Genomic DNA, 26,379 nt, shown 5'->3' with positions numbered 1-26,379 from the left:
CTGGGGTCACGCTTCTTGCCATCATAGTCCTTGCCAATCACCGTTCTAGCAGGCTTTTCAGCTGATCCACCATTTTCCTGCTCATCAGCGTCGGCGTCCACAAAGTGTTCTTCTCCATCGTCCTCAGGTTCAATGAGCATCCTCTTGAGTCCAGGAGTAGTACTGAACAACTGGAAAGAACATCAATAGGTTAATTTAGGTCTGTGCAAGAAAAACTTACCTCGCCCAAAAGATACAAAGCGCCGCAGATGAATGGAGGTTGGTGCATCCCCAGCATTTGGAGTAACCTCTTCACAAATGCCATAGTCCTTTGGATACTGTCGTCTGCCTTCATGGCCCTGAAAAGTAAATTCAAGTACATGGCCTGCTTTGAAGAGGTCACCAGCCTGTTATCAAATAGAGAATCATACAAAGCTCGGTAGAATCGATCGGAGACGGTCTGCCGGAAATCACTTTCGGTTGTCGAAACCTTGAAGATGAGCAGAAGTGCTTGAATGGAGGTGTTGAAGGTACCAGCGTGTGTAATCTTGAATAACGTGTCCATGTAAGAGCTAAACATAGTCTCATCAAGTTTGGCGAAAGGAAGGGCACGGTTGATACCGGTGAGGATAGCAGCGACAAGCTTAGCCTTGGTGGTTTCAATGAGTTCCTCCTCTTCTAAAGCTGACTTCCGGCCTCCTTTGGGCTTAGCGCCTTTACGTCGTCCACGCCATTTCTCAACCTTGCCCGCCACCTTCTGTACTTTATCCTCACCCACTTCCTCGTTGTTCTCGGCTTGTCCCTCCTCTTCTTCGAGTCCATTTGGGTCACCAAGGATTTCTCGGAAAACCTCGAAGTAAAGATCGACAAGTCTTCCAGCGACATCCTGGTCCTTCCTGGTCAAAGTCATTTGGTTGAGGGTGATTAATCCATAGTATCGGCCGTGGCCAACTGCCTCGGCCTTACCAGCGTGAGCGGCCTTCTTGCCTTTATCGTTGTCGAACTTGATGTGAGTAGAAGGAGCGGCGGAACCGACGGCGCCAGAAGGTCTAAGGACGAGGGCAGATACTTCTCGGGCAACAACGGCCTTCATGGCAGGGTGGGCTTGGAGAAGAGTAAGAATGTGGTGAGAAGCCTTGGAAGCCACAGGGCGGTCGATGTCACCCTATTCTGTATTAGCTAAGCCAGAGAATGGCATTAAACTACTTACGAGCTTGTTGACACCCAAACGCAACAAGTTTTGCTCCTGCTCAGCGTTACCAGCCAATAATCTGAAGATGATGTGCAAAGCCTGAGTTCGGATGAAAGGAAGAGTGTCATGGGAGAGGACTTCCAACACTTGCAACATATTGAAGAACCATTTCTTGAGGTAGTCCTCGAAAGCGTACATGAGGAGGTGTCGGTCAGTCAATTGAGGATGGGCCAGAAGAGGCTGATCGGTAAAGTACCTGCACCACGATTAAATTCACATCAAGTCATATGACAGAACAACGTACTTGAGCTTTCCCTGTTCTTTACCACCACCACCAACCCACCAGTCCGCCAAAGCCTTCATCACAGCCACACGCTGGTCCTTATTACCGCCGCCTCCAACCCCATCTTCCTTCCAACCCGCCATCCCCCTAAGCTTATCAAGCTCCTTGATTGCATGGACTGGACTTTCTCGGACAATCAAAACGAGGGCGGAGAGCTTATCTTGATGAGTACCAGACTGAAGAATTTGAGAGATAAATGCCTGATCGGAGGAGGAGGATGCCCGAGAAAGTGGAGGAAGGTTGGCAAGGAGGTTGGAAGCTTTTTGACGAAGATTGTTAAGATCGTGCGGGTGAAGCTTGGGGAGAGAAGCAACTGGAGGAAGAGGGGGAACGAGGGAGGGCCATGAAGTAGAGGCAGGCACGTTCTGCAGTTGATTAGTACTCATTCGACAAATTCTTGAAATTTTAGCTTTCGAAACATACCGTGCCACTGGATTTGTCAACGTCCTTGGAAGCAGTAGAATCAGTTTTGGAAGTTTCCTTGGTGGGGTTTGAAGGAGCATTTTCCTTTGCCGGCACTCCCGCCTTGAGGATAACTTCCCCTTCTGATTCTTCCTCGTCATCGTCATCCTTCTCAGCTTCTTCTTCGCCTTCCTCGTCTTCTTCACTTGCTCCCTCCTCCTCGCCAGACCCTCCAGAATCCTCGTCCTCCTCATCACTTTCTTCGTCGACCTCTTCGCTAGACTCCACCGCGGCGACCTCTACACTGCCAAAGTCCAAACCCTTCATAAAGTCACCCAACTCCTTCTTCAACGTCTTCTGTAAACATAATCTATTAGCATGTAGGAAAAAATTTGATCATTCAGATGCTCACGTCATCGGTAGACTTTTCAGCCTTTTTTTGGGTAGGAGCCTCATCATCGTCATCTACGCCGTCGATCAAGTCCAAATCCTCCTCATCTCCTCCGAGATCAATGACCGCTTGTCTCAAGGCATCGCTGATATTCTTTCTCTCCTTTAGTTGCTCTTCTGGAAGCGCAGCTTGTTTGTTGACAAGGCCCTTCTGGAGCTTCGTAGATTTACTGCCCCTCTTTGGCATTTTTGACTGAGTGCTGGCTGAGCAATTCTACTATGGAGATGTATACTTGTAGGTGGACCAGAAATCTTCAGCAGGCCGAGGGGCTGGATAAAAAATTGAAAGAATACAAAAATAAATAAGATGTCGGACTTGGCCGCCGGATCTTTGCCCCGGCGAAGGGAACGATGAATGGACGGAGGTAAGACAACAGCGCAGATACTACTCTACGTCAGTCCTCTTAGAGACGGTATACCGCACAACGACAAACAATGCCCGTGAACATAAGACCTGTGGTCTCACAGGGACTGGGTGAGCTCATCAAACACACAGAAGTACTTGTGCTGACTCTTCCCAGCTTCCTGCTGTACCGTCTTCTCCGTATTTGGCATTATCATTCTTGTCGGTACGTTACTTGTCACATTCATAAGGACATGATATTCTCTACTATTGAGTGTTAGAAATGATGTAGGAAGATTATTATACTAAATCGATGCCTTGTAGCCCTCGGTTCACTCTTCTCTCGTCGTGTCGAGGTCCTCACAGGCTCAGTCAATGACCCAGTAGACCCCGATCTGGTGGCATCTACTTGTTATGCTGCCGCCGTGATCTACGCAATATTTGTGGCGTTCTGTGGTGTCCAGGTATGAGGAAACCCTATGTAGACTGTGGAAATGCTGACGTTCACTCGTAGATGGCGGTACATAAGCGATATCCTCGAGGAGTGCAGTTATAGAAAAGGACCCACAACGTTATTGGGATGTACTCATATGCTTGTATCAACAGAACTAGTCTCAACACTTACATATCCAAGCGGAGCCGCTAGACACTTGTGTTTGACCGTTGACACGTCTTCATGATGGATCTGCCGGGAAAAAATTAGCGGCCCTATATGCTACTAAAGAACAAATAATACAGTCCGAAGCGAATGATACATATAATGCGACCGCTGCACACCGCTTATTACTTTTATTCACCGCGACCGAATCATCTAGCAGAAATCAAATATATATGTTGAATACTGACATACAAATACTAGTCACCCTTTGTGTTGGTAGTCCTAACAAATTCATACGTTCTAGGCATGCCCTTCCTCCCTAGAATTTCCTCATTCTCACTCTTACTCAAGCCCTCCTTCCACCCGATAGTTCGCCTATGCGCATATCCCTCGTAGATTTCAGGTCTAAACTCAAAGGACCTCAACAGCGTGTACCGAGGTTGAGGAAGATTGGTTCCAGGGCATATGGGAGGTGGTCGCGCCGCAAGTTGTGGGAGACACCAGAGAGTGTATGGAGGGCAGGAGAGGATGGTGATAAGTACCGTACCGGCTCGTTTGGGAGGTGTGAACTCTTTAGGGACAACGATCTTGGGGTTGGTAAAGGTGGGATCATCGTTGAAAAAGAAGTCCTCCTCTTCATCTTCAGGTTCAGGAGCGGCCTCATCATCGGACGATGGTTTCTTTTGCTTTCTCTTTTGCTTATCTTTGCTATTGCTCTTTGAGGATGAGCTTTGTGGTATAGGTATGTGAGTCGGACCTTCGGTAAGAAGGGGTTCGACAGAGCGGAAAAACTTGAGCAGCATATGTTGGTTGGTAAGAATATTCCGGTCTTGGTCAGTTATACCAGCGCCTGTGAATGGTGAGTACCTTAATATTGGTAGATAAATAGCACACGTACCAACATGGGGGAAGTTGAATATCACTCTGCTCCATCTTCTACCTTTCCCGACCGCCTTGCACTTCTCCAAAGCACCGGCGTCAACTCCAAACTCAACTCTCACCCCCTCTTCTTTCAATAGTCGGATGTTTTCCGCTGCGTCGGGGTATTTTTCCAATGTGGTCCTTTCGCTGTCATAGACCGTGGCGAGAATTTGATGCGCTGGAAGGTTATGTGGTTCACGAAGCAGAGAAAGAGAAAAGGAGAAGTTTGCCTCGCCCAGAAGGAGGATGGTATCCTGCTTGTCGAATGGGATCGTTGGGGGCTTTTTCTTGGCTTTACTCTTCGTAATTTGCTCAAGTCCTTCTGATTTTGCCTCATTGGCCATCTTTGATGCAGCCGCCTTGGCTCGCTTTTTGCCTTTTTTCACACCGTCAACACTAGCCTTAATACTTGCGCGCTTTGCGTCTTCGGCTGCCTGAGCCCGTTTTCTAGCGGCGAGTTTGGCGACAGAATGTTGTTGAGAGGCGAGTGCCGCTTTCAATTTGGGCATGCTGATGGTACGAACTTTTGATTTTGTTTATACAGTGGCGTCTCTTGTATACTCATGTAACGTATCTGTTTTTTCGTGCGGTGGATTTGAGAAATCTGCTGGTGCCTGGCTGGATAAACAACTGAAGTTGAAACTTCCACGTCATTGGAAAATTAGCGGGATCAAATGTCCATTACACCATCCCATACAAAGGTTTCCAAGATGATGCTCCATTCTTCCCACTCGCTCCTCTCACCCAGCTGTAGAGTATCTCAGGCTCTTTCACTGTTCTTCATACCATAACGACTGTTCCGATCAATCACCATGTCCAAGCGTGCCGCTCCGTCTTCTATGCCGGACCAAAAACGAACCCGGTTCGCTACTAGTCATACAACTCATTCTATCTCCCCCAGCGGCACCCCGGCTTCCCTGGAGGAAGATGACGCGTATCTCAACGATGATTTCGAGTCCAACGCCGCTGCTACCCGCCAAAAAGCACGACGGGGATTAAGAGATGCTGGTGGTTACGCTTCTGACTCAAGTGGAGATGAAGAGGGTGTTGTGCCATCCCGACGGCCGGGGGCCAGAGGCGATGATGAAGATGATGTTGACATGTTTGCGGACGATGTCGATGAGAGTAAGGGGAAGGACAAGGAAAAGCCCAAGGAGAAGGAGTTTATGAGCCTGGAAGACATTGAGGGACAAGAGTTTGACAAGCCTTCACAAGCAAAGGACTATAGCGATTCGGAGACTGAAGAGGTGAAGACAGGGCTAGATGGAGACATGGGTATCGATATCACGCCCTTCAACATGAAGGATGAGCTTGCTGAGGGAAGGTTCACGGCCGGTGGAGAGACATATGTCGCCAATGAGGAAGACCCGAACGATAAGTACGATGTTTGGTTAAGCGATGTTGATAAAGAAGAAATCAAGAAAGCACGAAGAGCTCATCGGGAGCAGCAGAGGCTTGAGGAGGAAAGGCAAGCAAAGGAAGCTGGAGGAGGAGAGGAGAAGGAGAAAAAGGAGAAGGAGTTGCTGCAAGCTGCTCTGAGGCTTATGGAGAGAGGAGAAACCGTGCTTGAGGCGCTTCAGCGTTTGGGCAAGCAAGTGGAAGATGAGCGAAAGAAGAGGGAGGCTGGCTCAAAGAAGAAAAGCTGGGCTGAAAGACAAAAAGAAAGAAAAGTTTTGATGGCAGCCCAGGAGGAACAGACGTAAGTCCATCATTCCTTGCCCTGACCAGCTCGCCAACGTCTACCATTTATAGCGATTCTATTCACACCTCCAATCCCTTCACAAATCTTTCCAACATTGTATCAGGCCTTACTACCATTGGCCATCTTGACGTCTACTCTCTGTCACGAGAATCGATCCAAAGAATGTTACCCGCCCCCGCGGACGGAGCTCATAACCCTCCTCGAGCAGCTCCTCCACCTCAGCCGATATCGGATAACAGGCAGTTTCAGTATAGGTTCTCCATGGCCTACGTTAAAAACTTGCCGGAGGGTCAGCGCCCTGTTGAACGTGAAGTGTTTGGTAAGTCGCACCCAAATTAATGTCAATATCATCTGACATGATTGTGTTAGGACCATTCTCATTACTACAGCTGAGGGGATGGCGTTCTACAGGTTTCTTTGGGCCTTCATCTGAGAACGTCGAGTTGAGGTTGGTGCCGGATGGCGGTGAGCCTGGACAATGGGGTTCTTGGACAGAAGTCATTGGGCAATGAACATGATCAAATCTATTTTATAGCAGTGCATGTCTATTTGCATGCGATGACATGTTTATTGTTCCTTCTTTGACTCGTCTGCAGGGCTATCTTTTAAAGAGTCGAGGTCAATGGGTGGAGGCATGTTATTCGGTCGGCTTTGTACACGAGTGAGCTCCAAGACGAACCTACGTACATGTTATTAGTTTTTAACTGTCGACATCGTGGATTGAACGTACCAAGCCATAGATCCCCAGAGTAGTAAAGTGACAGCGAGCAAAAGAAGGACGTGCTTGTTCCATTGAGTCAAGAAAGCAAGAGCGAAAAGGGTAAGGATGAGGAGGAAGAAGCACCCATTCATAGCTAATATTGATCAGCTATGACCTTAAGGTAATGCCATGTCGAGCAAAGTTCGTACCCATAACCACAGCAGGATTCACACCAGGCTATGTAAAGGGTCAGTACTTCGTCATAGCGGGCGGGTAAGTGCTCGCACCTCAAAGACAGACTTGACGAGTAAACTGACGAAGCCTGGCTCCTCTTGGGGTTTTGTTTCTTCGCCTTCCACAGAATTGGTAATGGTACCTTCCGACATGGTGAAGGCTTGTGGTTCAGCTTCTATTGGGATGTTCTATGCAAAGAAGAATTGGTGGAAGGAAAAGAGATGACGAGCCAAATAAGAAGTAGTGACGTGTATGGAGTTGGGTCGATCTCCGCTAGGTCCAGGCACAGGTTAACCTGCGGTTGCAGCTCTGATATTTTTTATTTTTTATTTTCAAAATTGCTACAAGTCCTCTTTCAGCTAGAAATTATAAAATAGAGGGAACTCCACTCGGACAAACCATGTCCTCCCTCGCCCAGCAACTCCAGAGCATTGCGTCTCTCGATGCAGCCAGGCTCACATCAGCCTATGGTGCCCCTTCCGGCAAATCTTACCTCTTTCCCCCAGATGTCGCCTCTTCTCATGACATCGACTCTATTTTCGATCTCGCCCAGTCTGGTTTTGACGAGCTTCTCTCTTTGGACCCAGAGATGGAAGAATTTGAAGAAGAACTGTTCAGTGAATCTGCAAAAAGGACGGACAGGATGGTGTTGAGCAAGGAGGAGAATGATAATTTGGACAGGACGTTGGGAAGATGTTTAAGAAGATTAGGTAAATGGATCAGGCTTATGGCTGGCGGAAAGTGTATCGAATGGATGGTCCGGAGATTCAGGTGTGTTGACCTCTGAGCTGAATTTACTCAGACTGACCAATTTAGGGTGCACGAGATGAATGTCGACGAGGTTCTTCGATCCTTCTTGCCCTACCACGAATCCCCCAACTTCCCTCGTATTCTCGCCATCGTTACAATCCCAAAAACATCACCTTACTACGCTACATTTGCTCCCCTCGTAAAGAATGCGCAGCCTATTCCCCGATCATATATCGTCACCTCTATTTCACCTGCCAAGGATAAGTCCCTTGTCCTCCTTGGTGATATCGCCTCCATGGTCCAACAAGCGGTCAAGGAGGGGGTCGTGCACCATGCTTTGCTCACGTTTTGGACCGCTACCATGGTTGACTTATTGGAAGGTGCTAGACATGGAAAGGGTGCCAACGAGGGTGTTGTGAAGCAGCTCGTGGAAAGCTTTGTGACCCTGCTCGAAACTCCCAAGGCAGGCGAAGACGTGAATGTTAGTAACATCTGGTATGGGTACAGGATTGAGATTTCTGATTTTTTGATTGCAGGCCGCCGTTTATCCCCCTCTCGTTCTCCTCACTCGCACAGTTCCTCTTGCTGACGAGCCTTTCCTCGCCATCGTCTCCTCTCTTCTTACGCCCGGTACTGGTTCCAATCCTTCTCAGCGTATGCTCACTCTACTCGTGATTCTCAATGACCGTCACACTTGGTCCCTTGGTCTTGGCGAACATGCCACTGAGAATTTGGCCAAGGTCAGCCAGTTGGGTGAAATTCTTGTTGCCGCCATGGACAAGTATAGGTTCGAAAAAGCGCTCAACATCGTGGTTAAGAGTATGCTCGAGAAGCCCGACTTGCACGCCAAGGCCCTCGCTACTGTACTTGAGCACGAGTCTCTTCCTACCTCTGTTACAGAGCTTGCCTCTACAAACCTTTTGCAACTTGGTTCATCTACTGATTCCCAAGAAGTCAAGGCTGCCTGCAAGTCACTTCTTACCAATTTGCGAGAACGTCATCCTTCAATCGTGGACACTGCATTCCTCCAAGCGTCTGCATCTTTGGAAATTGATACCCACCCTGTCGATCATGGTCTTGTGCAAAAACCCTCCGGGGAAGTTGCTTTCCTCGATGTGTACGCTGCCGATATTTCTAGTCGAGTGACTGGTGTCAAATCGGTCATCGATATGGCCAAGAAGGGCGAAGAGATTGAGAGCTCCATTACTGCCCTTGAGGCAAGGTTGAGTGATGTCGATGAAAATGTTGTCAACGCCCTCTATGAAGAGCCCAAATCGTTATTGGAGATCTTGCCTGTCGAAAAGTACATTGCCGGTGTCAAACCTGTTTTCTGGGCGGTTTCCCCTATCTCTCATATTATTGGACTTCATCTCGATTTCATTTCGCAACATCTTTTAGTTTCCCACCCTGAGGCTGGAAAACAAATTTACGAGTCCCTCCTTTTCCCTATTTTCCTTTCCACCGAAAAACGACAACCTCTTACTAAGAGCCAAGCATTGAAGCTGCTCAACGGTGGATTCAAGAAGTTGGACAAATTGAGCACAATTGGCCCTGAGATTGGCAAGGCAAGGGAAGAGGGCATGAAGGGTGCGCAAAAGGGGAATTTGGTCATTGCCAAGGCTTTGGCTGGTAAGTGAAAATTCTTCGTTTGTGCTGGCTGACTGCTGACAACTTTACAACTTTACAGGAGCTACCTTGTCCTCATCCACCTTTGAGGATGATATATCTTTTCTCATTGCTCAGCTCGATTCTACCACTTCTTCTGCACGCCTCCTCGCTTACCTCATTCTTCACTCTCTTGTTCTTACCCTCCGTGGTCCCCGCCAACTTTCGACTTCTCTCTCTATTCTCAAGTACCTCTCTCCTCGATTGACTGGCCACTCTTTGAGGGATCTCAAGCATGCGGATGAGAACGTCAACACTGAGTATATGGAAAGTGTCTACAAGAAGCCTGAGGAGACCCGCACAACTCTGCGAGCAATTGTCAGTATCTTGGCAGCTATGGGCAAGGTTATCAAACCTATTGGCCAGATCGTTTGGTTGTCCGGAGAGAGCAAGGCGAAAGATGCCTCTTACAAGACCTTTGCCCAGCAAATCTACCTTTGGGCCAACATTGCCATTCTTCCCGCTAATGTTGCCCATTTTCTTCTCCGCTCTCTTCTCACCCAGCTGGGCGAAGAAGCCCTTTTGTTCTTCTCCTCTATCTGGACTTCTTCCACTTCCCCCGTTCCTTTGCGAATTTCAGCGCTCAAGCATGCCCTTGCTTTCATCCACGCCTATGCTACCCTCCCTACCAGCCCCGCTGCGCAAGGTCAACCCGTGGATTTCCAAGTGGTTCTGCCTCAGATTTTGATTGCTTTGCAGGATAGCGACAAGGATGTGAGACGGGTTGCGGTTGACGTTTTAAGAAGCGTGGAGGGTGGTGAGGGAATGGGTGATGTTTACGCTTTGGATACTATTTACGGTGACCGATCTGGTAAGCTTGTTTTCCAACATCCGTCATTGTGAGAGAGCATAACTAATTCATTGTGCAGAAATGACTCAACTTCTCAAGTCAGTTGACAGGAAGAAATACATTGAAACACTCCTCGAGGTCGCTGAAGAGTTTGTCATCGACCGTCTGAGGCTGAAAGCCTTCCACACCGAGGTGCTCAACATGCAGTCCGGCAAAAACAGGAAAGAGTCAGCTCACCGTCGAGCAATTATTGGATTCCTCATGTCCCATGTGGCTTCTTACCGAGCTATTGACCCTCGCCTTGTTCTCTTGTCCCTCCTCTCTGATGTGCACGACACTTCTATCTTGCGAAGCGCCATCCCTCTTCTCGCCAGTCTCTTTGACGATAAATCCGAGGAAAGCCTTTGGTTGAGCAGTTTGCCTGACGGACAGCAAGCTCTATACGTGCAGGCTTTGATGGGCAGCTTGAGAGTGCAGAGCGTCAGCGTTCTTGGTGAAGCTGGTGGGGAAGGGTGGGAATTCCTTCTCAACTTGCTGGATGCCTCAAAGTCGTCTCGTAAGTCTTTAACGTCACTTCATGCAAATCAGTTTGGCTAACACTGCTGTGAAGGTTTCATCGCCCGACTTCGAATCCTCTCTTTCAAAGCGATGGTTGGCGGTGTATTCTCCGCTCTTGAAGCTCACCAACAGATTGAATACATCATTGCTCTTATCCAGTGTATCCATGCTCTCCCTACCGACGATGCTCTTGATGCCGTCAAGGTGCTTGAGAAGCTTGACATCCAGCCGAGAGTTCTCATTGAGTTGATTGAGCATTTGTCTGATCCTTTGGAGACGAGTGTCAATAGGAAGAGGCAGAGGCAAGATGCTGCGTACGTGCCGGTCGCATTATTTTTACGTTCTGAACTGACCATCGATGCAGAGACGAAGACAGGCCTACACAGGCGGTCCATGAACTAATCACCTTCGTTGATTCTCGCAACTGGCCTTCCATTCCCGCCAGTGCGCCTCTTGTTGCATCTCTCATGTCTATTCTTTCCGCCCTCCTCGCCAAGCGGCTCATCGTCAAGGAAGGTATTGATTATCTTGAACAGGAAGTCTTTGGCGCTATTCTTGCTTTGGTTGAAAGGATTACCGACGCCCAAGAGATCCAGAGGGCGCACGTCGGTATCGAGGTGGTCATCAAGGTCATAAGGGCCTCTACCAACCCTCGAACTGCTCAGCGGGCATTGCTGGTTGCGTCCGAGTTGGCTAGACTTATCCCTGACGCCGTTTTGCATAACGTTATGCCCATCTTTACCTTCATGGGCGCAAGCGACTTCCAGAGGGATGATGCGTACACGTTCGGTGTGGTCGAAAAGGTGAGTGTCCAATGACGAACGTCTTCAAGGTACCTTGTTAAGTGTTATTATAGACTGTCTCAAGGATCGTCCCTGTCATGACGCAGTCTCTCAAGGAGAAGGCGCAGAACAGCTTGGAGCTCTATACCAAGTCGCTGACTTTCTTGAGTATCTTCACCGACATGGCTGGCCGTCTGCCCCGACACCGCACCCTTCCGTATGTTGTTTACTGTAGCGCTTTAAGTCCTGTAGCTCACATATCTTTCACAGTTTCTTCGTCCACCTTGTCAAATCTCTCGGTGCTTCTGACTACCTCGCCCCCGTTTGCATGCTTCTTGTTGATCGCGCGACTACTAAGGCCGGCAGAAATAAGGAATCCGTGTCTACTGCCCTTGAGCTTCCCGCCAACTTGGTTGCAGCCTTCGACGTTTCAGTGAAGACCCAAGTGCTTGGCGAAATCGTGCAGGAGCTGGCCAGGTTGATTGGTGATCTCAGCAAGGCCGATAAGGAGGCATTCTTGAGCCAAACGTACGTCTTAAGGTGATATTTTTAAGAGCGAGTCAGATAAAAGCTGACTTGAATGTCAGTATCTCGGAGAACGATGCGACCGATCGGCCCCTTCGCCAGGTCACATACCTTCTTTCCTTCCTCTCCTCTATTCTCGGTCAGCTTCGAGGCAAAGCTTGCTCTCAAGCTCTTGTACAATCTGCTGTTCGCCAGCTCATCGTGCTTGCCGCTTCAACATCTCAGCCCGTTATGGCGACTACCGACATCCCTTCCAATTTACATAAGACTCTCGCCAGCACTATGCTTCTCCTTTCCGCAGACAACTTCTTGGGAGTCACTGCAGAATTGCTTAGTGACGGCTCAGAGCAAGATATCATCATGTCTCTTGGTGTCTTTGCCGAGCGCCTTCCTCTCATCAAGTCCGAGGTCCGCTTGCGCTGCACTAAGGTTATCGCTGAGATCCTTAAGAGGATCGGTGATTTGCTCGCTGCGTCGGGAGCGACTGTCAATGCGGCTTTGGAGGCCGTTAAGTCTGTAACTAAGACTGCGATTGCTCAAGAGGATGGTGCCCTGGCAAGCGTTTTACCTACCGTCGTGGGCTGTATTGGAAAGGTCAAAGACAGTGCTGTTATTGTTGCTGCTTTATCGTTGGTTGAGCTATTAGTGTAAGTAAATTTTTGTTTAGTTTAGGGCCGAAGGTTAAAACTATCACAGTCGACGTCTCGCCGCACGAACAATTCCCTTCATCCAGTCCATCTTGGACACCTCCCTCAACCTTATCAAATCTACCAAATTGGCTGCTACAGCTACCAACCAAGCCTTTGTCACCCTTTCTTCAGTCATTGAGACTATTCCTACCTTCATTTCCTCCAAGCAGCTCAATGCTATTCTTATCACCACCATCGATTATCGAAGGGTCGAAGAAACCAACTCTGCCTCCTTGTTCACCACACTTGCGAAGAAAATTCGCACGAAGTCTCTTTTCCCTGTCCTCATAGAAGCTTGGAAGACAGTGCAAGAAAAGGGCGGCGACAATGAAATGAAGGGTTTCTTTGAAATGTTGAGGTTGACGCTGAAGAATGCGGCAAGGGAAGATTTGCCTAGCATGCTTAAGCCTGTGTTCGCTTTCTTCTTGGATGTGTTCGACTTGAGACACCGATTGCAACTCAAGGGTGTTGATACACGGGTTGTCAACGACGTGGAGGAGTCTGCTATCGGATCTTTCCTCGAGTTGGTTACTAAGCTCAACGAGCCTACATTCAAGCCGCTGTTCATCAGGCTGTATGACTGGGCGGTTATTGACTTGGCTGAGGGCAAGAATGCGGACGATGGGCGTTTGACTGAAAGGAAGATTGTGCTTCTCCATGTGATGATGGGCCTTCTTACCAAGTTCAAGAACCTCCTCTCACCCTACATGGGCATACTTTTCCCTCACATCCAAGAGCTTCTTCCCGCCTTTGCGTCTGGCTCCGTTCGCTCGGAGCCTCTCTGGACACTTCTCCTTAACGTCCTCGGCAAATCCTTCGAAGTCGACTCTGGCGCCTTTTGGACTGACGCCTTGGAGATCGAGCTCCTTCCTCAGCTCGTGGCTCAAGTCCCTCTTTTCCTTCCCATTGCTCCTTCTCCACAGAGCCCTCGCCCCATCTCCAGCTGTTTGGCGAACCTTGCAGGTAGTACCACTGCTGAAAACGTCTTGAGACGTCTCAACACTGCAGTATGCCTTGCTACTAGGTCTGACGATCCCAAGGTGAGGTTGGCAGCTCTTGATGCCCTCAGTGCCATTTGGGACGCTCAGGCAGAGGAGATGGTGGGCTTGGTGCCAGAAACTGTGAGCGAGTTCCTGGCGGAGTTGTTGGAAGATGAAAGCAAGGACGTAGAAATTGCGGCACGTGGTGTGTTGGCCAAGATTGAAAAGGTGACAGGTAGTTTGAAGGAGTATCTCGAGTAGTTGTTATGTTTGTCAGGTGTTTATGATAGCTCGTAATAAAATGCATAGAATGGTATTCTCAAATATACAACAATGCAACTGTCTGCACACATGATATGGATGGTTCATTCTGTGATGATGACAAAAATTCGAAAATGAACAGCGATCACTACCAACCTCCGCCCCCAACTGCTAGCCGTCTGTACTCTACCAATTCGCATTTGGCACTCGTTTTTCCTTCCTCGCCGCCAGATGAGCCTTCGCCCCGTCCTGCACCTTCGGGAATCTTCAGTCGATACCAATCACCTGAATAAGTGATAGCTATCAGCTGCATTTGTTTCTCCGTCCGCTTCTGAGAGGGAGTATTCGAGGAAGTTCGCTGGGCAGAGTGGCCCTTTAGTCTCACATGGGGACCCCCAGACATACGTCCTCGTCCTCGACCCAGCTTAGTCCCACCTGGCGTGGGTGTTTCTACCCGCTGGAAAGGGGTCGCTGTGCGACTCGTGCCTTCTGAACCAAATGACATACGTTCCTCGCGAGTGCCAATAGGAAAGCTACCCATTGTCGACACATTAGATGATGGTCGGTATTGAGCTTTGGGGTCTTCTTTGGCTCGATCCTTGTCATCCACTTTATGATCTTCTACGGCCACGTCTACTTCGATCCATCCGACAATGAATCTTTCGCCTCTTTCGCCCTCCAAGTCCACAGCCTCTTTCATGGCCATTGAAGGTACACCAGCAGCCCCCAAAGCTGCACTGAATGCATGAGGGTTCTTGCGAGGAAGACGATACTGGGCCGTAGATGTGATGGAAGAGAAGTATTTGGGTAATGGGAGGTTGCGGGAGAGTATGTTCGTTAAGGAAGCATTTGATGGAGTTGCTCTGAAGAAACAGTCAGCATGAGGTTTTGATCTTTGGTATATTTTGACCTACGGCCTCGTTCCATTTTGTCCTGTCTTGTTTTCCTCGCTTTCCCATACGTGGATTGTTCCTTTGTCACTCCATCCTGCTACTCTTGCACCCTTCCCATCTCGCTCAAAAGTGGCACCCCACATCTCAGCTGGATCAACACCTCTCCGCAGTTCCCTTTCCAGCCTTCCCCTTGATGTATCCCATATTCGAAGCAAGGTGCCCCGCTCAGAAGTGGTAACGATGTGAGATCCTGAGGGGCTGATGCCTAATGTTGAAAGGGGGTGAGTATGAGCAAGGATGATCGGGGATCGGAAAGTCGTCTGAGATGTAACCGATGTACGAGTAGGCGAACCAGGAGAGGAAGAAGATGGACACGGGGGAAGTGGGACCAGCTGGACATGGCCAGGCTGACGGCCTGGGAGGGTTAACAGTGTAGATCCTGGTGCAGTGGCCATCGCCATAAGGCCTTTTCACATCATCAGTATTAGTCGAGTCAACTTCATCATACCACTTACCTTGTTCATTCTTGGCAGTTTCCCACTCGCCAATTTTTTTGATCCAGAATCCATTGCTGTTGCTGTCCATCATTTTGCTTTTACCCTTGCCTGCATCATCTGAGCCCAAGCCGTATTCAAATCCAACAACTTTTCTGAGAAGAGCGACACAGATCATTCCTCGTCGAGCTACTACTCCACGTATTCGTTCACTAAAAGATGGAAATCAGCGAATCGCCTATTTGCGCTTTCAGACATTAGTATTAGTGACGCACCCAAACTCGACTTCCGCAACGACCTCCCCAAGCTTGTCATTGTAAATTACTATTTTGTTGGGTGCATAGAGGGGTGCCGTCCCTCCTGCTTGAAGAACTAATAATGGTGCGTGGGGAAGGATCACCGCTAGAGCAAGAGTTCCAGGGAGGACTACGAACGAAGATCAGTGATCGTTCGGCGCCCTTTTATCCCACACAGCCTCGCCACTGGCGACATTACAACACGAAGGAGACGATTATTCAACTAACCTCTCCGTCTAACCAGACCTAAAGGCCAGGTCTTCCATATCTCGTAGCCCTTCTCTGCTGCGACTGCAAAGAAACGTCCATCCGGAGAGAAAGTGATTGAATGGATAGGAGGCGGAAGGAGGGTGGAGACAGAGTAGCGGCCGAGCTGCATAATTGGTGGGTTATCCTGTGACTCTACCTGGGATCCCTCATAGCTCGGGGTGTAACGTTTGGTAGAGCAGGAGTTATGATTGAGTGGAAAGATAAAAGAATGAAGATGCAGTTGCCAGATGTATAAGAGGATGTATAAAGCGAAGATGATGATATACGTATTCGGAAGATGTCCGATGAGACTGTCTCAGGGGACTTGTCAGCCAAACATCACGTGATCACTCACTTCGATTCTTTTCCTCGCTCTTTCTCTCCGTCCTTGCCGACTATCGATTCTCCAACTCATATCCGCACACTTTGGCGTTCTGTAAGCCCATATAACAAGTATTCGGCAGCCCATTAACACCATCGACCATAATTGTCACTGCTATTGTTTTCCAAACAATCCTTGCCCTCTAATTTCAAGCCCTAAATCTCGAAAACAACATAACAATGTCTGACGACGAGCGAATGGACACTGGCGATTTCGAAGGAGGTGACTACGAGCAGGACTACGTGGACCCCGATACCCTCAAGTAAGTGCAGATCTCGTGTTTCTACGAGGAAATGGAGCAAAGAGGTCGCGCGAAGGTTAAAATATGCTGCATGGAAATGGTGGAGAAAGATGATGATGAGCAGGGTGCTGAACGGTTGATGCGGAGGAAGCAGGAAGGCGGGAGTAGATCAGCTGCTGACAGATTGCGAAAGCTACGAGAACGAAGAAAATGCTGAGGAAGAGGCCGCCAATGGCGAGGTCGATGAAACCATGATCATCGTGAGTTCTTCTAGCTTGGATGCAGTATCCTGAAGTACATTTCGTGGCGTGGAGAGTGTATCGACTGAAAATCTGCTCGTAGGAATCAGGTGCTCCGGAAGGCGACCGTCCCCGAACAGGGAAGGCTGCTAAGCCTAATGAGATCCGAGTGACGACTCCTTATATGACAAAGTACGAGCGAGCAAGAGTACTGGGTACCAGGGCTTTGCAGATTAGGTATGTTCATTCTTCGTGCAGTAACCCCGTAGACAGGAGTTATCCGTGCTCATCGCAAATTCCAGTATGAACGCCCCCGTCCTTGTGCCCGTGGAAGGAGAATCAGATCCTCTTGAGATTGCGATCAAAGAGCTTGCCGCGAAGAAGATCCCCCTCGTCATACGGCGATACCTTCCTGGTAAGTCTTCGTTGCATCTTTAGGCTATAGAGAGTAAAGACTAAGGTTACGATCTAGACAACTCTTTTGAGGACTGGAAGGTTGAGGAGCTCATCGTTCAGGAATAACCAACATGTCTCTTCCTTCGTCTGTAATCACTAAAATACTTACCCACCAACTCTCTGGGTATCTTTGGTTTTCATCGATGCACCTTCTAGATATATGATGATTTTAATTATCCAGCAAGCATTGTGCTCCACACCTGATGATGAGCGAGCATGTACTTGGAGCATTTGGACAATCATTATTAATTCGTTTGATTCATCACCTGAAAAAGACAAATACAGGAGAATGTATTACGATTGAAGACGATGTAAGTACAGATCGTAGATTAGGGATGATCTCGGACGTTGTATGTTACGCGGCACCACGACAAGCTTCGGCCTCCCACAGGATATGCATCCGCAAATTTGTATACACACGGTAACAACAAAATATTGACATGAACATAAACACCTGCGGTAACAGCTGATCCAAAGAGAGGAGATTAGGGTTCTAGAGCCAGCAATTTGCGGTAATGACAAGATGATAATTAAAAATATGAACGAGAAACCAGTCCTCGAACAGTCGAAATTCCCCATAAAAGAAGCGCAAAGGCAGCAATTACACAAGCAAACAACCCCTTACAACTCCTTATAGTTGCGTCCAAGCATTGCAAATGCCTAAAGTAGTCTGCGCTTAGGTTTAAGCAAGGACAGTAAGAGTCCAGTCCTTGAAATACAAGTTCTGGTCCTTGGGAGAAGCCCACTCGGAAGTGTGACCGCCCTGTAATCATGTGTCAGACTGAATTCCATTATCGAACAGATAAAATCAACTTACGAAGAAGGTCTGAGCCATGATACCAAAGATTGCGGTGTCCTCCTCAGTAGCAAAGGTGACGCCAGAAATGTTGATCACGCTCTGGCCATCAACAAAAAGTTCTTGCTCGCCGTTTGCTTGTCCAACGTCATTGAGCTTGACTCGCATAGCAACGGTTTGCCATCGGCCGGTAGCCCAGGTGAAAGCTCCTCGGTCAACTAAGCGGGGATTAGTCCTGGAACGTCGACAGGATGCAAATGGTACTTACTGGACTCGCCGTAACCGTCGTCGGTGCCAGTGTAAGAAACAGGCAAGTAGTCATAAATTTCACCGGCACCATCAGTCCTCCACATCAACCTCGCTGAGAAACAGCTTCCCCTGTCAGTCGTTCGACCGCCACTGCAGCTCTTAGCCTCAGACAAGCTAGTTCCGCCGTAAAGGCCGGGCATCTTCCCACCCTTGTTGAAGCCAAAACCTTCCTCAAAGTAGACAGCATAAGAAAGTGCGACCTCACGAGCGCTGTCGACCTCGACACCAGAGTGGGCACCTGAAGAATAGAAAGAGAAACCAGAATTGGTGAGACCATAAGAACCAGCGGGGAAGTTGGCGCAGAGAGCTGAGGTACCATCGGGAGCGTTACCAGTATCGGGAAGTTTACCAGCAGTTAGAGGCTTAAGGGCGGCATCGTCTACATGACTCATTAACAAAATTAGAAGTAAGGGAGCGAAAGAACGTACAAGAGAGGAGACCACCAGAAGTAGTCCAACTGGAAATACCGTGACCCCAAGGAAGAAGCTCGCTGGAAAGCTCAGATGTAGAAGAGTTGGCCGCTGAAGAGGTAGTCGAGGCAGACGCACTGGGAGCGATGGTAGGAGCGGTGGTAGCAGAATCAGGGACAGTGTAAGTGGTGAGAATGTCGATGGACGCGTTAGCAGAGAGACCGATAGAAATTTCAGGCGACCAAGCATCGGCAACAGCAGAAGCAGAATCGGTGATGGTGGAGCCCGCAGCAGAAGAAGTGGTAGTAGGAGCGTAGTTGGTGACGTGGGCGGCGTTAGAAGAGGAAGACGACACCGCGCTAGACTCGGCCTGCGAGCTAATGCCAGCTGTAGCAGCGTTGGCAACTGCACCAAGAGAATTGGACACGGTAGCTGCGCTGGAAGAGACTTCCTCGCTCACAGAGGATGAAGACGCAGTAGCAGCGGCACCAAGACCAGTCGTTTTAGCCTTGCAAGACCTCTTCTTCTTCTTCTTTTCCCCGTCACGTTTCTGAGTAGTCTCCTTCTTACGCCTTACGAGCTTTTGGCCAGCTTCACTATGATGTCGAGAAGCACGACGACGCAAGCCGGACGTGTGAGCCCTGGATCGGAAACCACTGGGGACGCCCGCCGCTTCGGCCTCGGAAGAGAGAGCAGCGGCAGCGCGTTCGTACCATAATCGGGACTCAAGGGCGACACCATCCGAGACGGCGTGAGCGCTGGAAAGAGGGAGGAAAGCAAGGAGGGGGAGAGCAGCAATAATGGATGCGAGCATGGTTGTTTGTTTATTGGGTGGACGAGTTGTAATGCGCTCTGCGCGGTCGTATTTATAACGGTACTTGTAAAGAAGGATGGGTTATCACCTGGATTTACCCAAAGATGCTGAAGTAGCTGTGGTTACCGCGCTGGCGAGGAGAGGGAGGCGGCTGGATGGAGGCGGGTGGCGGGAAAGCGAGAAGGAGAGGATGGCAGACAGGCAGGCCGTATATATACCTGTGTGAGGAAGGAAGGACAATTGATGGATGGAGGAGGTGACAAAGGGCCGTGCTTGCTTTTGTATGGGCAGTCTCAATTTAAACCCATTAACGCGTCGGCGTTACGGTTCCTAAATGTTCCTACTGTTTGACCTTTCAGGGATTTAACTCGCCCAGCACGTGGCATTCCTCTGCACTTTTGGCTGCTCAACTGCCATCACCCTGATATGTGCCTAGGTACTTCCGGCTACGCGACCCGCGATTCGCAGCCACCGAACGAAAATAGCCTGTCGTTTGTCGCTCATGCATCGTTCAACTTTTTACATCCGCAGATTTTCTCTCATATCGACGCGACGCGATTCGTTGATTGATGACCACAGACGATGAAGGGCCTCACGCGTCGGTCCTCGCTTTAGTAAAACTGTCGTGAAATGAGTTGTTTTCAGACGACACCGCACATGCTTTTGAGTCCCCGGCATAAAGAGCCAAAAAGTTCAATCAGACACCGCAAAAGACGTGACGTTTCACATCACAGAAGAAGCAGTTTAATTTAAAAGAGAGGTCTGTTGAAAGACAGAGTCTTCCAATAGAGCCATTCGTCTAACATGGCCGTTTCTTTGGTATTCCCGCGTGGAATCCAACCCGTTCGTTTCCTTACAGCTTCGAATCGAACCAACTAACTTTTTTCCACTTACTACAGCACTAGCAATGAGTGACTCTTCGATAACGGATCTCCAGGCTGGATTAAGCGCAATGACTGACTGAATGGTGGCCAATCAGGTCGACAAATGAAAAGCAAGCCGGTCACGTTGTTCACAAATGACACAAGTCCGTCGTCATAAACCTTTTCCTTTGCAAGCTATGGCTTATGGGGGTGAACAAGTACACGAGGGCAGCATGCTTGCAAGCTAGAGTCTCAAATTTATACATTCTTCCAGATTAAATAAACCAAAACTTTCCTGACTTCTAAATTATAACTTGAAACTTCCTGCGCCAATTTTTCAACTCTTATCGGTCTTTTTCTTTCACTTCCTGGACGCGTGATTTTTTCCTTATTTGTTCTTCCTCGTACCCAACCGAGGCTTATTTGAAGCAGATGAGAACAGCGGAAGAGGCATCAATTTGAAGGACGCCGTTGTCGAGGGTCTCCTCGCTGACTTCTCCGGTTGGTTTACCATCTTCAGTGTCGAAAGACTGACCAGCCCAAGTACTAAATTTTTGTCAGTGTCTGTTTCAGGCGTTGCGAGAAGAAGAAAGAGGGAAACTCACAGTCCGTGCATCGCAGTGGTTTGAGGGACAAACAGCCTCTTGACGGTTGCGTTCCTTCCTTCAACGCCGACAAGGTTGAGCTCAAACTTGTTCCTTCCCTCCTGCGCGTCTTCATCATCGGTAGTGTAAACCTCGGTACTAGTGACCACCATTCGGACCAAATTGCCGTCTTCCCAAATACCATACGCCACCACGTTATCGTTCGGGGTGCTGATTTCCGCAACATATGAGTTCCCGTTGGTACCGATTGCTTCGTTGACGATAAGAGCGGCATGGTAAGCGGGTAGAATGTGGGCTCGACTGGTCATATTGGTTCCATCGTCGTGATCGGCATCGGTAGCGACGGGCTGGAAGAGATTGTAGCGGAATCCGACACCGTGGTGGAAGTGCATACGCTCAACCCCCATAGAAGCCAGTTGAAGCATCCAGTCAATGGCCCAAATGGCCGCTTCGGCCGTGTTACTGGTACCAGGTTGACCGTGGCTGTTGTTCGTCAGTATCTGTATATTCCATAATCGTCCTAGACTTTACTCACTTGGCGTATGAATTACCTTCAGCCTAACAGCGATAATCAGCTAGGATCTCAATCTGAACGGTAGGAAGTTGTAAGAAAACTCACAAAGACGTATTGCAGACCCTCACTCTTGACAGACTTTATCTCATTGGCGCGCGCGGTAAGGTTCGTTCGCGCAGTGACCTTGTCCATCAAGCCGCCCACAGGGGTCAAAGGGTAACCGTAACCGAAAGCTCCCGAGTAAACGTGCTGATTGTACTGCTTAACAACGGATCGGATGTCATCATCGTCCAAAATCCCAGCCTCAAAAGAAGCTTGAGGCGTCCAGACGGGAGCCGAGAAGCCGGTCATCGCACCAGGAGTAAGGTAGGGACCGTCACCACCCAGCTGAATGACTTCCGATACCCCTTGGGCATAATCGAGCCATGTTTGAGAGTAATTTGCCGGCGTCCATGCCGCACCCAATCCTTTCCCAGTACCGTAGAAGTCGGGCTCGTTACCTATCTCCAGACCATCGAGACGGACATTGGCAGTCAAATTGGCTCGGTCCCCTTGGAAAGTGTCTGCAATGAGCTTCGCCTGCGCAATAGTCTCGGTGCGGTTGAGACTACCGAGATTCACACCCCATTGGAAAGGTGTACCATCGGGAAGGTTACCGGAAAGAGCGTAAAAGTCACGACCGATAAATATGTGATCTGCTTCGGGAACTGGTACCTCTTCAGTAGCTGCGGGGAAAGTGGCGTTCATCACTTCGTAGGACAAGTCGATCGTCGCACGGTCTTCCGAGTTGGCTATGGGAAGTCAGTATAGCTCCACATCATGGATAGGTGACATGGGAGACATGGCAAGGAAAAGAGTGCAAGAAATGACATAGGTTACTTACCTCCAACCCTGAGATAGGGCATTACACCGGTTCGTTCACCCAAGTTGGTGAGTACCTGATTGACATACTTGTTTGGTTCTCCCACTTTTTCCCCCGCCCAATCTGGCCATCGATCCATCTCAATAGAGAAGGCAGCCAAGTTCGGGGAAAGTGGTTCGGCCCATGCTGGCTGGTTGCTGGGGATCTGAACCGAAGTCTGGGTAACATTGCCCGATTGGGCAGAGTCACTACGGATGGTGTGCAGAGCACGTACTACCGAGTGTGCAACGTCGAGAGGGATTCGCATTGTTTGTTATCTTGAGCTTGGCAGGGTGTGGTGGGTGTCTCATATCTACCCCCTTGGCGTCCTTTTATATAGTTTTCTTGGGCAAGCTTGGTGTTGTGAGGCGTTCCGGGTGTCGATAATTTGCTATTATCAAAAAACCTGCCCTATACTGTAGAAGATCAACTACCGGATGCGCTTCCGATGTGAACAAAGTCATCTGTCGACAATGTACCCTATATTCCTTCGGCCTGCGGTACCTACTGCTCGATTCAAGAGCGCCTGCTGTAGGCTTTGGCAAGCCGACATTATTGTTTGATGGTCAACTACCGGCGCCGCCTCCGATACCAACAAAATAATCAGACGACAAAAATATTCTTCATGCTTTCGATCTGGGTACCTGTTGCCCAATCCAAGAATGCCTGTTGCAAGTTTTGGCAAGTGGTCAGCTGAACCATGTAGTTGTATACACCATGCGCACATTATGAAAGATCAATGAGCATCGTTGGGTGAATGATATTTCGATTATCGGAACATCTGTCCGAAATCATGCAAAGTTTTTTTCCGTGCCTCAAATTGAGTGTGATTATTATTACTACAATTGGGATTTGCTTTGAGCCGAAGAACCTTTCTCTAGACAAATGTGAGCTGTGACACGTGATAAATGATAACGAGAGGGCGAATGACACACGATCGGCCGCCGGCAGATCTCGAGAGATAAATGACAATCATTCGCTTTTTGTTATTAGTTGCGGCCCCTTTGCTGCGCATGTGGAGATACTTGTTGATTAAGTAATTGGCAAATCCGGTCAACTTATAGTAGTCATACAAGCATACTCGTTCCTGCTCGGGCCGCTCTCTGAATGCTTTGTGATAAGAAGCAACAGAGCCACTTTGGTCGGCACCTACGGCTTCTTGTTCCTGCCTGCCACGCCACGCCATACTCTAATTGACTTCTGGATCGTCTTTTGGGTCAAAAGGAGTAATTCCGGAGGTTTGAAATTGAAAGTTATCGCAGCAGAAGGCTTGCATGTGATATCAATCGATCAGATAATGGGAATATCATTATGCCTGAAAGAACCGTCAACAACTGAAGAAGTGGCTGCCTGGCTACCATCGATGCTCGACCATTATTTCGCCCTTGTGAAACCGTTCCACTACTTACCATGCTGTTATTCGATCCGGAATCGCCGGAGCGTCGTACGAGCCCTTGGTGCTGCGAGAAACGCTGTAGAGGGAATCGATCTGATGCATCGGATGAGTTTATGATACGCTGGCTCACATTTCCGCGGTGCAGCAGGCCAGGCGGTTCAGCTACGAACGGAACCAAATTAGGTATAGTGGTCGGAGATCATAATAAATTCGCCTTTTTGAGGCGATGTGGTGAAACAAAGCGAATGAGAATACTGCAGTTGTTGGTACGTGCAACCTCTCACAGATTTCTCTTCTTTTTAGTTGCATAGTATTGTTATGCTCTCCTTATTTCTGTGAAATCCGCTTGAACACGCACACTCGAAAAGGTGTTACTTCTAGCATCACCAACGAATTAAGACGGACTAGATTAATGAGTGATGACATGAGAGATGATGGGACGACGTTGACGGAAACTCTTCGGATTATCATGATCAATCAAGCATCAACGGACCGATATTCGTACATCTGCTGACGTCGAAGTGGAACACGTCTTCGGATACAGGAGATCAGACAACACGCAGTCAGGCAGCAATTAGCCAGTACAGCGGTACTAACTGTACTTTTGTTTGGGAGTAGTGTAGGAAGCATTTATTTGAGTTGAACAATTTGTGACCCCCTGTCACACGAGTCACAGCTCAGTCTCAGTTCACAGCCTGCCAATTACTGAAAGTTGAAGGGCAGTCTAGAGCCTTAGACATTTTTTTCTACTGTTTCAAAAACAGAAGAGGTCAGCAAAAACATGGATGTGACCATGGACGAAAAAAAAGATATTTATCCATCGATATAATCATCTACTTGATCAGCCATCATTGTGTAAAGCCGTGACTCCTTTTGGCTACCATATACACGAGATCTTGACGGCACTTAAGAAAGGCGGCGCACGGCCCACCAGTCAACAATGAAGGACCGCCATGTACTTGAAACAGGCTATGCAGATGCAAATGCAGATGCATGGATGAAGACATATGATTTTCCCTCGCTACACGATCCTACTTGTCCTTGATGCTCTTACATAAAATACCTTCTCTACTTAACTCGCTCGACGACCTTGACCGTTAGCTGCACCAACGCATCCCTCGCTCCGCTCTCCGGCAACATCTCCACTAACCTTCTTGCCTCACCTGCAAACTCCCTAGCCAACTCAATTGTTCTCTGCAATCCATCACTCCTGGCCACAAGATCTCGGGCAGCCTCAACATCTCCTGGTTCAGTGAATTTACGGAGGATGAGGGGGCCCATTGAAGGGTGAGTCTCCCAGGCGAAAAGGGCGGGCGCCGTGGCGAGACCTAGACGGAGATCGGCACCAAGAGAAGGCTTGCCGAGAGAAGAATCGGGAGGGAGGAAGTCAAGGGCATCGTCGATCAGCTGAAGTGATGTTAGTGGTGATCCGAGACTATCAATGTGGTGAGGCTAACCTGGAAAGCGATACCCAGATTCCTGCCATATCCATATGCAACATCCTTTACCCACGCTCCCTCTTCGCTCACAGATCCGCAACCACCAAGGATGACAGCGGCCCTTGCGCTTTTGGCCATCAAACTCGCGGTCTTCAAGTATGTCTTTCTCATGTAATCCTCAAAACCTTTGGCCGTAGGAGCCTTTTCGGGTTCGCTTGTCGCCCTCAACTGCATCATTTCACCTTCTACAAGGTTGGCGATGACGGTAGCAAGCAATTCAACAACTTCTCGAGAGCCAAGACGGGCAAGGGCGACAGAAGCGCGACCCAACAGGAAATCACCAGAGAGAATGGAGAGCTTGTTGCCGAAGGTTGATGGAGCCGAAGGGGTACCACGTCGCAGAGAAGAAGAGTCAATGACGTCGTCATGCAGCAATGAAGCGACATGGATCATTTCTGTAATGCTGGCCAACCGCCTTTGAGTAGGCAAGATTACAGGCTGACCGTTCCCTTCTCCTAATAATTCGTCGAACTGGGAAGGGAGGGGTTCAGGCTCGGGGATAGCGGGCGCTCCAGCCTCAGGTATTCTGAACGGTGAGGCGAACACCATACTTCCCAAACCTGATGAAGGCTCCGGCCCAGAGACTTCTGGGTTCCAGTCATTCAGCACACCTCCTTCAGCTGTAAGACTGTCATCCACTTTTCTCCTAATCGCCTCTCGTTTTGCCCCATCCCATCCCTTACCACCTAATCCGTTGGTAGCCTGACTCATGAGTAACACCAACAACGGCCTGAGATGCTTCCCTTCAGCTTGGAAGTAGTACTTTGCGACGGTGTCGAGCGCAGAATTGGAAGAGCCGAGCATACGCCAGAGACTGGATTTGAGGTTACCAATCTCGGAGTTAATGGCGGATAGAGGATCATCGAGTGAGGTAACTGTTGAAGCTGAAGTAGCCGGTGGAGGGGTAAGGACTCGATGAGCTTCTGTAGTGGCAGCTGCCCAGGTAGATTCTGGCTGTTTAGCTGGAGAAGAGGAGACCGATGAGCGTCGCTGTGAGGTGGAAAAGGAGAAGGTTGAGGAGATGCGGTGCTTAGGGAATGCCCTGGTTGGAAGGGCTGGGCGACGGAGCATGTCTATGTGGGCTGTGGGTGCTTTTTTTGGTTTTTTCGTGACGATGAATTCCAGCGAACGCGAGCATAATTCGTTACGATGAACGAA

General features: G+C 49.0%; 11 protein-coding genes across 11 annotated transcripts in view; 4 read left to right on the top strand and 7 right to left on the bottom strand.

The window, feature by feature from the left end:
- CNI01830 (ribosome biogenesis protein, putative) overlaps positions 1–2,601 on the bottom strand; it is a 3,841-nt gene extending 1,240 nt beyond the window's left edge. Inside the window, exons 1-6 of the mRNA XM_572826.2 lie at positions 2,329–2,601; positions 1,938–2,273; positions 1,476–1,879; positions 1,190–1,427; positions 221–1,144; positions 1–170 (exon numbers count right to left, since the gene is read on the bottom strand). The exon at positions 1–170 is cut by the window's left edge and continues 37 nt beyond it. Coding sequence (XP_572826.1) covers positions 1–170; positions 221–1,144; positions 1,190–1,427; positions 1,476–1,879; positions 1,938–2,273; positions 2,329–2,553 — 2,297 coding nt within the window. The 5' untranslated portion in view covers positions 2,554–2,601. The remainder of the gene's footprint in view (positions 171–220; positions 1,145–1,189; positions 1,428–1,475; positions 1,880–1,937; positions 2,274–2,328) is intronic.
- Positions 2,602–2,749: 148 nt separating this feature from the next.
- CNI01825 (hypothetical protein) lies at positions 2,750–3,450 on the top strand. The gene is made up of 4 exons (XM_024658735.1): positions 2,750–2,841; positions 2,888–2,935; positions 3,034–3,173; positions 3,224–3,450. The coding sequence occupies exons 1-4, from the start codon at positions 2,802–2,804 to the stop codon at positions 3,263–3,265; spliced, it is 270 nt and encodes an 89-aa protein (XP_024514406.1). The 5' UTR covers positions 2,750–2,801; the 3' UTR covers positions 3,266–3,450.
- CNI01820 (expressed protein) lies at positions 3,451–4,794 on the bottom strand. Its single transcript, XM_572824.2, has 2 exons — positions 4,206–4,794; positions 3,451–4,157 (listed from the first exon to the last, which is right to left on the bottom strand). The coding sequence occupies exons 1-2, from the start codon at positions 4,735–4,737 to the stop codon at positions 3,565–3,567; spliced, it is 1,125 nt and encodes a 374-aa protein (XP_572824.1). The 5' UTR covers positions 4,738–4,794; the 3' UTR covers positions 3,451–3,564.
- Positions 4,795–4,965: 171 nt separating this feature from the next.
- Positions 4,966–7,126, top strand: CNI01810 (hypothetical protein). The gene is made up of 5 exons (XM_024657810.1): positions 4,966–5,927; positions 5,981–6,249; positions 6,300–6,750; positions 6,799–6,903; positions 6,992–7,126. The coding sequence occupies exons 1-3, from the start codon at positions 5,041–5,043 to the stop codon at positions 6,440–6,442; spliced, it is 1,299 nt and encodes a 432-aa protein (XP_024513467.1). The 5' UTR covers positions 4,966–5,040; the 3' UTR covers positions 6,443–6,750; positions 6,799–6,903; positions 6,992–7,126.
- On the bottom strand, positions 6,461–7,046 carry CNI01800 (hypothetical protein). The gene is made up of 4 exons (XM_024657809.1): positions 6,918–7,046; positions 6,840–6,867; positions 6,661–6,784; positions 6,461–6,609 (listed from the first exon to the last, which is right to left on the bottom strand). Exons 1-4 carry the CDS (start codon positions 7,014–7,016, stop codon positions 6,498–6,500), a joined length of 363 nt encoding a protein of 120 aa, XP_024513468.1. The 5' UTR covers positions 7,017–7,046; the 3' UTR covers positions 6,461–6,497.
- An 86-nt stretch (positions 7,127–7,212) lies between the features above and the next one.
- CNI01790 (conserved hypothetical protein) lies at positions 7,213–13,952 on the top strand. The gene is made up of 11 exons (XM_572847.2): positions 7,213–7,635; positions 7,681–8,095; positions 8,151–9,243; positions 9,302–10,090; positions 10,149–10,625; positions 10,680–10,941; positions 10,992–11,430; positions 11,484–11,626; positions 11,680–11,937; positions 11,997–12,581; positions 12,631–13,952. The coding sequence occupies exons 1-11, from the start codon at positions 7,265–7,267 to the stop codon at positions 13,862–13,864; spliced, it is 6,066 nt and encodes a 2,021-aa protein (XP_572847.1). The 5' UTR covers positions 7,213–7,264; the 3' UTR covers positions 13,865–13,952.
- Positions 13,894–16,051, bottom strand: CNI01780 (conserved hypothetical protein). The gene is made up of 5 exons (XM_572822.2): positions 15,776–16,051; positions 15,527–15,677; positions 15,273–15,463; positions 14,779–15,223; positions 13,894–14,727 (listed from the first exon to the last, which is right to left on the bottom strand). The coding sequence occupies exons 1-5, from the start codon at positions 15,924–15,926 to the stop codon at positions 14,013–14,015; spliced, it is 1,653 nt and encodes a 550-aa protein (XP_572822.1). The 5' UTR covers positions 15,927–16,051; the 3' UTR covers positions 13,894–14,012.
- A 145-nt stretch (positions 16,052–16,196) lies between these two features.
- CNI01770 (DNA-directed RNA polymerases I, II, and III polypeptide, putative) lies at positions 16,197–17,280 on the top strand. The gene is made up of 5 exons (XM_572666.2): positions 16,197–16,440; positions 16,613–16,679; positions 16,762–16,895; positions 16,961–17,073; positions 17,131–17,280. The coding sequence occupies exons 1-5, from the start codon at positions 16,358–16,360 to the stop codon at positions 17,178–17,180; spliced, it is 447 nt and encodes a 148-aa protein (XP_572666.1). The 5' UTR covers positions 16,197–16,357; the 3' UTR covers positions 17,181–17,280.
- Positions 17,281–17,490: 210 nt separating this feature from the next.
- CNI01760 (expressed protein) lies at positions 17,491–19,702 on the bottom strand. Its single transcript, XM_572667.1, has 4 exons — positions 18,648–19,702; positions 18,179–18,598; positions 17,932–18,128; positions 17,491–17,877 (listed from the first exon to the last, which is right to left on the bottom strand). Exons 1-4 carry the CDS (start codon positions 19,441–19,443, stop codon positions 17,797–17,799), a joined length of 1,494 nt encoding a protein of 497 aa, XP_572667.1. The 5' UTR covers positions 19,444–19,702; the 3' UTR covers positions 17,491–17,796.
- An 873-nt stretch (positions 19,703–20,575) lies between these two features.
- On the bottom strand, positions 20,576–23,817 carry CNI01750 (expressed protein). Its single transcript, XM_024657808.1, has 6 exons — positions 23,736–23,817; positions 22,309–23,641; positions 21,531–22,216; positions 21,447–21,469; positions 20,912–21,394; positions 20,576–20,852 (listed from the first exon to the last, which is right to left on the bottom strand). The coding sequence occupies exons 2-6, from the start codon at positions 22,592–22,594 to the stop codon at positions 20,726–20,728; spliced, it is 1,605 nt and encodes a 534-aa protein (XP_024513562.1). The 5' UTR covers positions 22,595–23,641; positions 23,736–23,817; the 3' UTR covers positions 20,576–20,725.
- Positions 23,818–24,713: 896 nt separating this feature from the next.
- CNI01740 (trans-hexaprenyltranstransferase, putative) lies at positions 24,714–26,344 on the bottom strand. The gene is made up of 2 exons (XM_572668.1): positions 25,180–26,344; positions 24,714–25,129 (listed from the first exon to the last, which is right to left on the bottom strand). The coding sequence occupies exons 1-2, from the start codon at positions 26,290–26,292 to the stop codon at positions 24,791–24,793; spliced, it is 1,452 nt and encodes a 483-aa protein (XP_572668.1). The 5' UTR covers positions 26,293–26,344; the 3' UTR covers positions 24,714–24,790.
- Positions 26,345–26,379: the final 35 nt, after the last annotated feature.

Source organism: Cryptococcus neoformans (assembly GCF_000091045.1).
Source record: "Cryptococcus neoformans var. neoformans JEC21 chromosome 9 sequence".
NCBI lineage: Eukaryota > Fungi > Basidiomycota > Tremellomycetes > Tremellales > Cryptococcaceae > Cryptococcus > Cryptococcus deneoformans.
This window is presented reverse-complemented; position numbering and strand designations above follow the sequence as displayed.

Coding starts and splice junctions, on each gene's coding strand:
- CNI01825 (XM_024658735.1), top strand. CDS start 2,802: ATGCCCGTGAACATAAGACCTGTGGTCTCACAGGGACTGG. Junction 2,842..2,887: donor TGTGGTCTCACAGGGACTGG/GTGAGCTCATCA, acceptor GACTCTTCCCAG/CTTCCTGCTGTACCGTCTTC. Junction 3,174..3,223: donor TGGCGTTCTGTGGTGTCCAG/GTATGAGGAAAC, acceptor GTTCACTCGTAG/ATGGCGGTACATAAGCGATA.
- CNI01820 (XM_572824.2), bottom strand. CDS start 4,737: ATGCCCAAATTGAAAGCGGCACTCGCCTCTCAACAACATTCTGTCGCC. Junction 4,158..4,205: donor ATTCAACTTCCCCCATGTTG/GTACGTGTGCTA, acceptor CACCATTCACAG/GCGCTGGTATAACTGACCAA.
- CNI01810 (XM_024657810.1), top strand. CDS start 5,041: ATGTCCAAGCGTGCCGCTCCGTCTTCTATGCCGGACCAAAAACGAACC. Junction 5,928..5,980: donor GCAGCCCAGGAGGAACAGAC/GTAAGTCCATCA, acceptor TACCATTTATAG/CGATTCTATTCACACCTCCA. Junction 6,250..6,299: donor TGTTGAACGTGAAGTGTTTG/GTAAGTCGCACC, acceptor TGATTGTGTTAG/GACCATTCTCATTACTACAG.
- CNI01800 (XM_024657809.1), bottom strand. CDS start 7,016: ATGTCGGAAGGTACCATTACCAATTCTGTGGAAGGCGAAGAAACAAAA. Junction 6,868..6,917: donor TCGTCAAGTCTGTCTTTGAG/GTGCGAGCACTT, acceptor CCCTTTACATAG/CCTGGTGTGAATCCTGCTGT. Junction 6,785..6,839: donor GAATCCTGCTGTGGTTATGG/GTACGAACTTTG, acceptor GATCAATATTAG/CTATGAATGGGTGCTTCTTC.
- CNI01790 (XM_572847.2), top strand. CDS start 7,265: ATGTCCTCCCTCGCCCAGCAACTCCAGAGCATTGCGTCTCTCGATGCA. Junction 9,244..9,301: donor CATTGCCAAGGCTTTGGCTG/GTAAGTGAAAAT, acceptor ACAACTTTACAG/GAGCTACCTTGTCCTCATCC. Junction 12,582..12,630: donor TCGTTGGTTGAGCTATTAGT/GTAAGTAAATTT, acceptor AAACTATCACAG/TCGACGTCTCGCCGCACGAA.
- CNI01780 (XM_572822.2), bottom strand. CDS start 15,926: ATGCAGCTCGGCCGCTACTCTGTCTCCACCCTCCTTCCGCCTCCTATC. Junction 15,224..15,272: donor AACTGCCAAGAATGAACAAG/GTAAGTGGTATG, acceptor TGATGTGAAAAG/GCCTTATGGCGATGGCCACT. Junction 14,728..14,778: donor GGACAAAATGGAACGAGGCC/GTAGGTCAAAAT, acceptor CTGTTTCTTCAG/AGCAACTCCATCAAATGCTT.
- CNI01770 (XM_572666.2), top strand. CDS start 16,358: ATGTCTGACGACGAGCGAATGGACACTGGCGATTTCGAAGGAGGTGAC. Junction 16,680..16,761: donor TCGATGAAACCATGATCATC/GTGAGTTCTTCT, acceptor ATCTGCTCGTAG/GAATCAGGTGCTCCGGAAGG. Junction 16,896..16,960: donor ACCAGGGCTTTGCAGATTAG/GTATGTTCATTC, acceptor CGCAAATTCCAG/TATGAACGCCCCCGTCCTTG.
- CNI01760 (XM_572667.1), bottom strand. CDS start 19,443: ATGCTCGCATCCATTATTGCTGCTCTCCCCCTCCTTGCTTTCCTCCCT. Junction 18,599..18,647: donor TTCTGGTGGTCTCCTCTCTT/GTACGTTCTTTC, acceptor TGAGTCATGTAG/ACGATGCCGCCCTTAAGCCT. Junction 17,878..17,931: donor TCATGGCTCAGACCTTCTTC/GTAAGTTGATTT, acceptor ACATGATTACAG/GGCGGTCACACTTCCGAGTG.
- CNI01750 (XM_024657808.1), bottom strand. CDS start 22,594: ATGCGAATCCCTCTCGACGTTGCACACTCGGTAGTACGTGCTCTGCAC. Junction 21,470..21,530: donor AGGGTCTGCAATACGTCTTT/GTGAGTTTTCTT, acceptor TATCGCTGTTAG/GCTGAAGGTAATTCATACGC. Junction 20,853..20,911: donor ACCACTGCGATGCACGGACT/GTGAGTTTCCCT, acceptor ACAAAAATTTAG/TACTTGGGCTGGTCAGTCTT.
- CNI01740 (XM_572668.1), bottom strand. CDS start 26,292: ATGCTCCGTCGCCCAGCCCTTCCAACCAGGGCATTCCCTAAGCACCGC. Junction 25,130..25,179: donor ATCTGGGTATCGCTTTCCAG/GTTAGCCTCACC, acceptor ACATCACTTCAG/CTGATCGACGATGCCCTTGA.